Source organism: Leptonychotes weddellii, chromosome 2 (assembly GCF_054177405.1).
Source record: "Leptonychotes weddellii isolate Sample4059 chromosome 2, ASM5417740v2, whole genome shotgun sequence".
NCBI lineage: Eukaryota > Metazoa > Chordata > Mammalia > Carnivora > Phocidae > Leptonychotes > Leptonychotes weddellii.
In genome coordinates, this window is record NC_138370.1 from 33,110,268 (window position 1) to 33,123,407 (window position 13,140).

The 13,140-nt window shown below is 33.3% G+C and overlaps 1 protein-coding gene across 4 annotated transcripts in view; it reads left to right on the forward strand.

Annotated features, from left to right (window-relative positions):
• HOOK3 (hook microtubule tethering protein 3) overlaps nt 1-12,855 on the forward strand; it is a 107,943-nt gene extending 95,088 nt beyond the window's left edge. For 3 of the 4 annotated variants that reach the window (XM_081809604.1, XM_081809593.1, XM_081809596.1), the window contains 3 exons: nt 432-536; nt 713-784; nt 9,822-12,855. In XM_081809604.1, coding sequence (XP_081665730.1) covers nt 432-536; nt 713-784; nt 9,822-9,992 — 348 coding nt within the window. In that variant the 3' untranslated portion in view covers nt 9,993-12,855. Of the gene's footprint in view, nt 1-431; nt 537-712; nt 785-3,400 lie in introns of all 4 variants that reach the window. The other variant, XM_006735350.3, reaches the window with a different exon arrangement.
• Nucleotides 12,856-13,140: the final 285 nt, after the last annotated feature.

Genomic DNA, 13,140 nt, shown 5'->3' on the forward strand with positions numbered 1-13,140 from the left:
AACTGATTCTTTTACATAGCTAAAAGTTTTATATAATTGAAAGTTGTAACAATTGAATATTATTTCATACATTCAAATTTTAAAGTACCCTTGTAAGATAGCTTTATGATTCTTACAAGGTTTATCCTTGATTTTTTTCTTTTAAATAACTACTTCCTTAGATGTTATATTCTTTAAGTTTGAAACTTTAAAATTTTTTCTTTGGGGGCACTTGGGTGGCTCAGTCAGTTAAACGTGTCTTTGGTTCAGGCCATGATCTCAGGGTCCTGGGATCGAGCCCCGCATCAGGCTCCTCACTCAGCAGGGAGTCTGCTTCTCCCTCTCCCTCTGCTTCCCCCTCTTCCTCTGCTTCCCTACTCATTCTCTCTCTATATTTCAAATAAATGAATAAAATCTTCAAAAAAATTTTTTTTCTTTGTTCATTTTTGCAGGTTATCCGTACTTTAGACCCTAAGCAGAATCAAGGAGCAGCACCAGAAATACAAGCTCTTAAAAATCAGCTCCAGGAACGGGACCGACTATTCCATTCTTTAGAGGTAGTTTGCTATATTATACTATACTATACTATACAATGAAATATTTGGTTTTTAATTCTTTATTTTCTAAGAGCCTTGCTGTATACAACTATGTCCATGAATTTAGATAACTAATTGTATTTTATTGATAATGAATTGTTTTTCATTTTACATGTTTACATGTGCTTCTTTTTTAGAAAGAATATGAGAAAACAAAAAGTCAAAGAGAAATGGAGGAGAAATATATTGTTAGTGCCTGGTACAATATGGTAAGAAAATAATACTTTAAAACACATTGCAAAGTTCAATGAATATGTAATATTTATTATACTACCTGTATTATATAAGTAGTTCTACCAAATGAATCTGAAAGTAATTGCTATCCTAACACACACTAACCAAACCTAATGCTGATCTTAGGACTGAAAAGGAGAAATGAGTACCACCATAAACAGGGTTAGGATGTTTTCAACACATCGTTATTCCTAGAGGATAGAAAGATAAATGAGAGTTTAATTTCTGGCCCTGAGAACAATTTTATTCTGGGAGAAGGGGACTTGAATAATATCGAGCACAGATGCAGTAGTGTTTGTTTTGTGGGACTGTTCCATTGTCTTTGCAGGAGTGGTACTTAAAATGAGGATGTTTTATCTCACCCAGTTTGGAAAATGTTCATGGTGATAAACCCTGAACAACTGGAGGTTTTGAAATTGAATTTTCCAACACACACAAAAAAAAATGTTAAAAATATTATAGAGGAAAATAAATGCTTGTCAACATTCTGGGCTTCAGTAAGATTTTCTGGAAGTGAATAGCTGTGAATTTTGAAGAGTGCTGTACTTTTTTCAATATTTTTGTCCTAGACTTGTCTTTTTTTATTCATTGTTTTTTCTTCCCAGTAAGACCCCCTCTGCCTTGTCAAAATGTTAGTTGCCTAAGACAAGAAATTGAACCAGATTTTTTTTTCATCATCTCCACCCACCCCCCCCACCCACCGCCCCCGACCCTATAGTTATGTTGTGGTTATTTCTGCTTTACTGATACTGTGTCTTAAAGGGTAATGTCCCAGGTTTCCTAATAATGGGATTTGATCTTTGCCAAAAGTTCATATAATTTCATGACATGTCCACATTTATTCTTGCCTTGGTTAAAACAACATATTTCAAATTTTATCACAATTCTAAAAAATAAGGGAAAACTATCTAAGGAAGTTCTCTGAGAACTAGTTCTGACTCCATCTATTCTGTTTCCTCTTTGTCCTCTTAGTGTTAGTGATCTTAGAACTCTGCCCCTCAATCCTTATTGGTCATTTCATAGTTTTGATTTGATTTGTATGACTTCACATATTGTGGTTATAGAACTGAATTTACTTATTCTGTGATGTGGTATTAAAGAATAGCCCTACTTTTCAGCTCTCAGGGAGTAAAGGAATAACTCCTAGTAGAGTCACACAAATTATGTTCCAGTAAGATAGCAAGTAACGGCTTCATACATACATTCAGAAAGTTCTGCATCTCAGACTACTGAATGGAAGGGAGGCGACGAGCACTGGGAAAAGGCATTAAATATCTCAGAGAATGGCCCCATCATGGCTACTGGCATCTGAAAGGTGTGTGAAGAATTGGAATAAGTTGCTTGGAATGTGAAAGTGAAAAAAAGATAGTATATTTTAAATAAAATAGAATTGGTAATATATGTAGCCACATTAATAAATTTAAGGATTACCAATAGATATTTGTCAATTTTCTTCAGATTCTTAAATGCTTTGATTTCAAATTGAGTGAAAAACATGTTCTGGATTTTCTCATTGCAAAAATGGAGAAATGTTACTTATTTGGGTATATATGATAGACCAAAATTCTGTTAAAGACACAAAGCCATGACTAGTGTTTTCCCTAAAAGCTAACGAGTGATGGGAAAATTGATGTTTAGTCTTCTGTCTTCTGTGCCAGTCTGTCCAGTTCATTGTAGGAAAGCCCTAGGACTTCACATAGCTTGGCTTAGGTAGGCTCTCCTTTTGGCTCTCAGTTGCTTATTTCTTCCTTTCTTCCTTGTTGCAGTGTAAACTTCCATCAGCTTACTTGTAGCCAATTATTGGTGAGAATAAATAGTCGCTCTCTGTTCTTAATGTTTCCCTGGTCAGGGTTCTTTATTGTCTTATTAAATAAGTACCCAGACCACTTTTTCCCTGATCTCCTCACAGATGAACAGTTTAAAAGGCGCACTCCCAGAGGTTTCCTCCCTCCTGTTTAAGGTGCTCTGGGCCCGGCAATTGTATATCCTCTCCCTTCTAAGCTAGTAGGCCATCCTACTCCAGTCTTCAAGAAAGACCCCCTGCTCTTGGTTGGGCCCTCTGTTGTGGACTGTCAGGAATTTTTCTTAATTTGCTTGAGAATACAAGCCTGCCTCAAGTGAAGAAAAACACCTTGGTGGTATGTATTATACCTAGCCTGGCTTTCCTCCTTAAGAAACAACATGTGCATTTGTGTTTTCCACTCAAAATAAGCTGTGTGATTTCCACAACCCCATGTGAATCAATTGCTACCAATCAATTGCACTTTTTGTTCTTGGGAAATCACTTTTTACATTTGATCTGAAAAGGAAGTATGATTGAATATGGGTACTGTATTCCAAAATTCCATCTCTATTATCTGGTGTTTGGTTATTGTAAATTCAGAAAATTAAGCCTTAATTTTTCCAAGAGAAGATTTGTACCTAATTGTTGGAACTAAAATGTCTCTATAAGATTTTAATCTATAATGAGCAGAGTTAACATTCCTAATTGTGCCTTATGATGCAATGTGACAAATTCTGCATGATGAAATTTTCTTTTGTGAGAGTTTCACTTTTTTTCCATTGATTACTTTTTTTCCTATGTTGTATAGGGAATGACCCTGCATAAAAAGGCGGCTGAAGATAGACTTGCTAGTACAGGTTCAGGGCAGTCATTTCTGGCTAGGCAAAGACAAGCAACCAGCACAAGAAGATCTTATCCGGGCCATGTTCAACCAGCCACAGCAAGGTAGACAAGTCTTGCCATCAGAATTAAACACCTGCATTCAAAGCATACTTCTGTTACATATGACAACATTTCAGGAAATTCAGCCAGCTTATTTTTTGTCTCTTTTATGTTGATATTGTTTTTCATTTGAGGACTTTTTCTCTCCTGTATCTATATTTTAGTTTCTTGGTTCTTTATTTTATAGTCCTTTCGGTTCCTTTTAATGTGCCAAAAATTTTTAAATGCCCAATTAAAAGTGTTGTATAATAGTGTAGTACTTTTCTTTGTATGAAAATGTCCTTTCCCCAATGGTGTAGGCTTTGTAATGAATTAGATTTTCTGCCAATAATTGATATACAATTTATATTCTTTATTGTGCCTCTGTGTTACCATGCTTTATAAGAATGTCTTTGTTTAAAGGGAATTAATCTTTTTATGATGTATTATTCTGTGTTTTCAATTGTTTTCCAAATGCACTTCAAATAACTTGCATATTTACTATATAAAATGGTTGGCAAGTGCACTTTTTGCAAAGACATAAATACATTGGTAGAGGTGCTAATCAGATGTTACCTAAGGCACCTGATAGATTTATTTAGAGGGAAAAAATGAGTTTTCCACATTGTTTTATAGGAAATTAAATTTGTCCGAAGATTTGGAAACTATTTTTAAAACATACATAAAATTTCATTATCTCTTGCTATCTTGTTTGCTGACAGAAGATAAATGCATTGGTTAGGTTATTTGGGGGGAAATTACAGAAGAAAAAAAAATCAGGCAGTGCATTAATTTTTTTCTTGTTTTGGAATATCCTAGTAACTGAACATCAAATTCTAGCAATGTGGCTGACATTTATAGCTTCAATTGCCCTCCACATCTAAAGGATTTATTTTTCATGTACTTACAAGTAATAGGTAGCCTTACCTTTGGGACAATTTCCTTGTTGACTTGCATCTCATTTTACTTACTCTTCAATATAAACCCTTCAGTTTCTCAGTAATTCCTAAACCTGACATCCTAGTATCAGTCATTAAGATCAATAAGTAACTTCTTGTATGTGATGTTACAACAGGTCTCTTAACATTTTTTCTTAATTCTATGTCCTAGTCCAAGACTTTGCTACTGAATAGATTCTCTTGGGTATTTGGTTGCCTCAAAGTTCTTAGATTTGTTGACAGATTGTAAACCATGTTTATTTACATTGATGAATGGCTGTCAAGTAATAATGATTGTAAAGCACTTTGTATAAAAGGTGCTATATAAATGTGAAATATTATTCATTTGAAAATGAAATGCCTCTGCCTGACTTTCCATAGTGACTTAAGAATTTGGTCCCAAATTATATTTAAGTTCCCCTCCAGCCTTTTTCTTGCATCATAGCCAATTTTTTTTTAAAGCAAAAAGTTATTGAAATTAGGCTGATTGGTTGGTTTTGGTTTTAGATAGGTCATCTAATAAGATTTTATTTCATGTACTTGCTATTTGGAAGTTCAGGTTTCATTTAGTCCTGTGTATTAAATATAAACGAATAACACTAAATCAAGCTACGTTAATTAAGGATTTTCAGAAACTCTAGGTGTTTGACTTTAAATCCTTACTTTTTTTTTAATAAGAAAATTGACCTAAAAATTAGTAGTGTTTTCATTTGTCCTCAGAAACTGTACTTGAAGAAAGGTATTAAGAGCATACACAGAAATGACTCCATGCATTATGCTAATTTTTTACATTAAGTACAGAAGTCTGAGCGCAGTGTGAATGCTTCTGCCTGATAAGACTGTAAAGCAGGAAGAATTTCTAATAACAGAGAGAACCACATGAGTAGAATGCATTGTGGGGCTTCAGGAGGCTAAACAGACCTCATCAACATAGTTTTAACGATAAAAGATTAAAAACTAGTTAAAATGGTTCTACCCCTGCCCCCTTATTTCACAAATAGCATAAGCATTTGGCTGTTTTAAAACAGGACATGAACACTAACTTTGGTAACATTAAAATTATTTGGGAATTATACTACCTGCAGAATAAGATAGATGAAAATAAGAGTCTATGAGCTATTCATTAAATGGACTATATATCCTATGAGATGAGAAGTTTTAATTTTAGTTCTCTATTTACTGCCCCAGTCCTGGTCTACCTGCCTACCTACCTACTCAGATATATTTCTCTAAATGGGAGGAAAAGGTGCCAGGCTTTTAGAAACAAGTTTGACTTATTTTTCTATGGCATCTGTTGCATGCTATTATTTTGGTGTTTACAGTCATAACTTTCACTCTCCTTTACTGTACCTTTATAGTTTAGTATGTTACTTTCATTACATAGAAGAAATTATATTTCTAAACATTCTGATGCTTTTTCAAAATGCAGGAATAAAACTTAGCTGTAGCAGTGACAACCCTGTTTCCCTTGCCCAGCTTTGGACAGGATTTAGAAATTGCTATTTCTCCAGGAGTGATTAATAATTTCTCAGGTGGTTTGTGATGATGCATGCATGGTCTGTCTGGAAGTTGAAAGCCATTGGGCGCTTTATCTAGATGTGAGCTATACAATGCTATATTTTTACAAACTCCTTGTATACAGTAGCTTCATGAAGCCACAGTTCGCGTGGACAGTGGAGCTAGCCCTGGCCTCAGCAATGGAGTAAGTACAGTGTTACTGCATTAGGTTGGGGTGACCCATCCCCGCAGTGTTGAATTCTTATCAACAAAAAGCTTATTTTCTCTTTTCCTTCTAACCAGGGTAAGAAAATACAAAGTAAATAACTAAAGAATATGAAAGAATAACATTTATGTTCTGCGGTGTATATTTACAAAGTTTGTAATAAAAAAAAAATCCAACAAATATCATAGTTTACCACATAGAAAAAGAATAAATAATACAACTGTACATATCTTAAAAGAGCTTCAAAAACTCAATCATACCTTTTTATCATTTGTCTAATTATTTGATAATAACCAAGAAAAAGAAGTCCCTAAATTAAAGGACCTATGTTCCAGAATTGATTAAGATTGAATTATTTGTCTGATAGCCCTAGCCTGGTAAAATTGGCTTGTGGGATGTGAGATGATTAGATTTTAATACGATAATTTTGTTGAAGTTTTATTGTTTTGTGTTTATAGTAAAAGTTCAGTTGTACAAAATTAAGCTAGATGTTCTCCAGTCAGAAACATTGGCTTTTCTATCTCATTAGTCCCTGCACAGGCATGAAAATCCACACTGTGCAAATAGATCAGCAATAAGTGACTGCTCAGTGAAAGATGAGTTAGGCTGAAGAAAAGGTAATTTCATTAGCTACTTTATTCACATCTCCTTTTCAGTAGCAGCTTTGTTTATTTTTGTTAGCTAATGATAAATATTTTTGAGTGTCTCTTGCTCTCAGACAAGCTTTCATCTTTTCAAGATAACACCATGTTAAAAATTTGACAAAGTCTCTCCCAGTATGAGAAGAATCTTAAAACAAAAATCTAAATTTTTAAAATTATCTTAACTCTCTGCACTTAATTTCCAATTGTCTAGATCTCAGACTTTGGAGTGTTACAGTTATCCCCAGTTGGAACATGTGAGATTATCTGAAAAAGCATCCACAACCCACAGCTAGTGTCAACCTAGGTAGTTTACAGCCCCGTGGATAAGAACAACTGTGATCCTAAAATGAGAGGAAAGTGCTTGGTGTCTTGCTTTTTGCTAACTACAGAATAACATTAAGACAAAATGCTTTTTGTTTTCTTTTCATTAAACTATGGAAGGAAACTTTGACTTCTTAGCCTTGTATTATGAAGGGATTTTCATCAAGTTGATGTAGCATTATACTTCTTCAAAGTCAAGCCAGTGTGAAACCCTGAAGTAGATGAAGGAGTGTATTAAACAAAAGAAATGGGGTATCAGAGTCTGAAAATTATTTTAGTGTGCTTTTTATTTTCCCTTTTTATAAGTTAAGGGGATTTCCAATCAATAATGATAATCTCTTTTTCTATAGTCCCAACTGTCAAAACAGCAGCTTATTTTGGTAGTTGTACAACCCAGTTTCATTACATTTAGAAAGGGCTTTCAGAGCTTATTCTTTGTAACTATAATGATTTTAATATTTTATACCATGAAGTTTTTATATGAGGAAGGCTATTCTCAATGTATCTGTCATCCAATTTTTACTTTATCTATAAAGCATATTTAAATAATAATTGGTGTATGTTCCTTTTATTGAAAATTTTGAAAAATGTTTTATTGTCCAGTTTAAGCACAATAAGTTTATTCTAAAGTTTTATAGTAAAAACTGTTCATTTCTCAGAAACCCAAGAAACAAAATAATTTGCTACTGACACAGCTAATTTCCGCCCTTCCCTATTCCCTAAAATCACAGTAGTATTAATATTTAGCTTCCTTTTTATAAAACGAAGGACAGCACAAATGTGATGACATCCATCTCTTTTAAATCATTATGTTCTTAGGAAGAATGAATGTATGATTATGTTGTTGTTAAATAGGCTTTTATGAATCCAATCCAACTCACATGTGTTATCTATGAATATAAAAACTTACGAAGTTTATTTAATATTATCTTGAACTATACTTGGATTCTTCACATTGCACTTAAATTGATAGAGAAAGGAACATTAGTTTATTTGAGAAACAAGAGACCTGAACCTAATTATGGCAAGTATATGAGTTTTGACAATTGTAGGGGGTCTATGCATGTTTCCTAACAATTATGTGATGTCTCTCTTCGTTATTTTTCTGTTTTCCAGTAATATTCTATAAGATAGGTTTGTATGCTGTATTTATAAATGAGCATTAAAATCTGAGAAAATAACAGAAGGCTGTTAAGGCAAATCCGTTCCTAGAAATTAGAATGGATTATGGGGACAAGAAATGGCCTCATTGTAAACAAATAACCAAGCAGATGGAAGTACTAATACAATTTAAAATAACACTGTCTTAACAAGTGTTCCTAAAGTGATAGTTTACATAAAATCTTCTGACTTTCTTAACATGATCATTAAATAAAGAAGAGTAGACAAAAATATAATTTATTTTCTAACTGTCCTTCCCTTCAGTGGGCATTAACTGGGCATACAATATTCACTATACGTTTATCAGTGGAGGGAAAAGCATCTATTTTCATTCTGAAACTGTTACCCATTTCTAAATCTAAGATAGTGACTTGAAGCCATTAAGGATACTATAATTTGATAAGATGAGAAGAAATCTGTGGTGGCTGAAAATTCCTACCGACTTCTCTAGATCTGCTGCTTTATCTAGTTTATATACCTTAGGCTCAATTTTATGTTTCTCCCTAATTAGACATAATAGCCTCCCAACAAAATTTTGTTTAAATTGAAGGCAAGAGTAGAGATTTAAAAAAATATATTCGAGAGTCTTTATGTACCTGATAAATTACCCCTAGGCTCAGAATTAGATTGTTAAGAGTCTTGAAGATAAGTCATGAGAAAAAGTGTCCATAGCCTCAAACTTCCAGGCCCATAGGGCTATCAAATATCCTGAATTATATCTACTCAGAGCTTAAAGGAAGAATTAACTATCATGACAAGAGTAATCTCAAAGTGAGAAAAGGGAAACTACCAAAGCATGTGTTGCTTTAATGTATGTGGGGGGGACTTCTGAGCAGGTGTTACCACTTAAGAGATCTCGAAGTTGACAAAGGAAAATAATTAGTTTAGCAATTATATTGCTAAAATTAATAAAAGGGATGCGTGTTTATTCTTGTTGTACTTGGCAACCTATGGGCAGTGATTACTGTATATACATTCTATAGTGTGTTTATGTCACTATTAGAGATGAGTGTCTTAATATTTACTGTTATGTCTAATCATTATGTATTATTTATACTTTACTGCAAGACTCACAGCACTTTACTAATATTAGGTAATTATTTTTCTTCTACTTTTCTGTGGCATTTTTGATTTGTATGTTTTACAAAAACTAGGGTTTTTTTTCCCTTTTTTGGAGCACTCACTAAGAAAAGTGTAAAAGATCACCCAAAGAAATGGGCTCTGTACTCTTCCTGAAATGTCTAAAGTGGGGTCTGAAAATCTAAGTCTAGAGATCTATTTGAAGCGGGATTGGGGCTACTAGGCATCAATTACATTTTATATTTCACATTAATAAGACTTTTATAAGTCAATACTCATGAAGCCAAGTTCTCTCAAATGCCAACACACTTGCAACTTTTTGTCTTCTGGAGTTGCATTAATAAAAAGTAAACAATCTTCTAGTTAGAACATGTTCTAACCTTTGGTTTGCCTCTCTCCTAAAATACAAACCTATCAATTGCCCTTCACTTTCTTTCATAGTTTCTTCATCATTGCCTAGACCCAAGGACAGGAGAAAGAAAGCCAAGTTCCAGGAGCTCTGAAGTCAGAGAATCTGCAAAATGGTGGGGGTTAGCTGATGGGAAAAGGCAGATACTACAGATGGCAGAATGCTACAGAAATATTCTTCGTTCTGCTCTAACATGTGCTTAATGAACTTGGCTATTAAGTTCAAATACAGCAAAGTTTTCAGCTTGTTCAATTGAGAGGTGTCTTTAAGAGTTAGGACTCTTCCATTTGTAACTGAAATATTTGCTGTTAGGTAAACACTGACACATGATTACTGCCAAAGAATAGGGAGATTTACTCATAAGAACAGTCTCTTAGAGTTTTGTTTTGTGCTTTTACATGAGAGAAATGCTTTTATAGTGTGAAAAGTTTCTGTAGTGTTTTCTTCTTCATTCTGCTGATGCTCTGCTGTTCTGGTGATGCTCTTTGCTTAAGCAAGTCACCTAGAAGAGAGTAACACTGAAATAGAGAAGTCTAGACCCTGACCTTTGAGGGAAGATTTGCTTTTGTCCCCCTAAAGTAAAAGGTTAAAAATGAAATACACTCATACACACACAGACAAAATACAATGTTTTGAATATCTACTAATTATTGAATAGATAAGTTACCTTCTAAATGTCTTTATCATCTAGTCAGTGGCTTTTTGCTAATTTAGATAAGAGTAGATTCTAGACCTACATTGTCCAATTTGTTAGCCACTGGCCACATGGTGATTTAAATTATAATTAAATATTAAAATTAAAACTTTGGTTCTTCAGTCACCTAGCCACATTTCCAGTGCTTAGTGCCACACATGGATAGTGGTTACCTTATTGGACAGCATAAATACAGAACATTTCCATCATTGCAGAAAATGCTTTTTTACAGTGCTATAATGCCCAAATAGAAAGACAAAATAAAAGTATTCAATTAACTTATAATAACTCTTAGCTTTCTTCAACTATGGCAGTAAAATCTGTTTTTCTTATAAAAATTAACACCAGCCCTTTTTAAAGACTTTGGAAAAATCAAAACCCCATTCCTTGAAACTAGTTTTCAATATATTTTTAAACAGGTTTTCAGCACTTTACTTTTCAAGTGATATAATTAAATCATTTCATAAATCATAACAGTCTCTTCAGGCTTTTCTCCCCTTTTTTGTAGTCTTTCAAATTGATGATACATAGTTTCTAATACATATAGAGCAGAAACCAGTGAATTCTTAATTTATTTACAAATAAATATTGTTAAACATTTATCCTTATCTTCCATTATTTTTAAAAATATATGTAGATCTAATGAAAGTGGCAGCAAAAGTTTATGTCCCTTTAAACATTTCTCCCTAACATCATATTTGATTATCTACTCCCTAAAGGCACATCATGATCCAAATTATCTTTTTGGTTTTCCTCATAGTGTTTCTTGCTCTTAATAACTTAGATTATGAATCAAGTTCAATTTCATGTATAAAGCAAGCATTTTATTCTAGTGACTTAAACATTTTTAGTATTATTTTACTTCTTAACATAACGAAAAGGATGTATATGGCTGCATCTTTGAATTTTTTAATGAAAATAAGGGACTAATCATAATTGTTTTGAGTCAGCTTGGTGCTTAGTTAGAACTATCCTGTTAGAAAGTCTTGATGCTTTCCTCTTCCTTTTTAAATATTTTAAATCAGGCAACAGACTCAATCCAGTAGTGTCAAATTCCAAGTAAATTATGAAATTCTTATTGCTCAAGTACAGATGGATAAATGGTGTGATTTGAGGTGGTTTTTTGTTTTTTTTTTAATTGTTGGCCTAATTTAGTGTGTGTACTACATAGACTCATGTTAAGGGAAATTTTCATTATGCTTGAAGTAAATAGTATTTTAGTATAAATACAGAAAATGACTGTACACAAATGCCAATCAATGATTTGAGGCCTTGAGCCTTTCATTTTTTAATAGCCTTAGTTATTTAAAATTTAGTTGCACTAAAATGTCATTGCTGTCACTAACTTTGCTGTGTACAGGTTATGTGTAATTCAGAATGCTTTGCACTTAGAAGAATAATTTCTAGGTTTATCTTGTTTTGCAGTTTTCATGTTTTGACAATTGCCCCACCATTTATAACACCCAATTTTTGGTTGTGTAATGAGTGGTAAAATTCAAACATATCTAATAATTTAATAATTTGCCTTATTTTGAGTAATAAATTCTATCAAAGATTTGAGGTTAAAAAAAGGCTTTTTTTTCCTATAGTATTTTTTAAACTTTTCAGATGAGCTGGAAAACACCTTAGTACATTGGAGTTGGAGTTGTATTGATTACAGTCCCAGCTCTAAAGCCTTATACTCATGTCTTAAGTATTATTGATTTTTCTATGAATTGTTGTTAGTTTCCTATTTGGCATCATAGTTATCCATCTTGCAGTTTAGCTTTTGCAAAAAGGGTATTACTAGGTATATTCTTATTTCTGGTTGACTATTGAATTTATAATTTGACAACTTCATTCTTTGTCACTATAATCCAAAAATGAAATAAATCCACATAGGACTCTAAATTTCTCAGTTCACAAATGGAATCAATACAGATATAGCAACATTGTACATAATGGCATCCAAGGAGTTTTCCATGTGTTTACCAAGTTTACCAACCATTTACTGTATATTAGATCGGTGGATTTTCTCACTGTTTTTCTGAGGTGACTGACTCGTTAGCCTCAGTAAGAAATTTTCATTAAAATCACAACATAAAGTCCAATAAACCACTAGAAGACAGATTTTTAATTTTTTTGAAATCTTATACTGTATTTCCTTTTGATATCACTTATTCGTTTTAATTTTATGACTGCCAACTTGTTATGGTATTAATTATATGTATATGTTTATATGTATGCATATAATATATGTATATGTATATGAAGAATAAAGTTAAGATTTGGTCAAACTATATTTTCCCATTCAAGTACAAAAATGTTTTCAAGGCTGCAAAAAGTGTACAGTTGTTAAACAAGTTGTAAATAAAGACTTGTATAAAAATTCAGTGTAGATTTTTTTTTTTAAGATTTTATTTATTTATTTGACAGAAACACAGCGAGAGAGGGATCACAGCGGGGGAGTGGGAGAGGGATAAGCAGGCTCCCCGCGGAGCAGGGAGTCCGATGCGGGGCTCCATCCCAGGACCCTGGGATCATGAACCGAGCCGAAGGCAGACGCTTAACGACTGAGCCACCCAGGCGCCCCTGAGGGTAGGTTTTTTTTTTCCTGCCCTTGAACCATAACAAACACATATTTAATAATTGTCTAATATTATTCATCCACTTGCCTT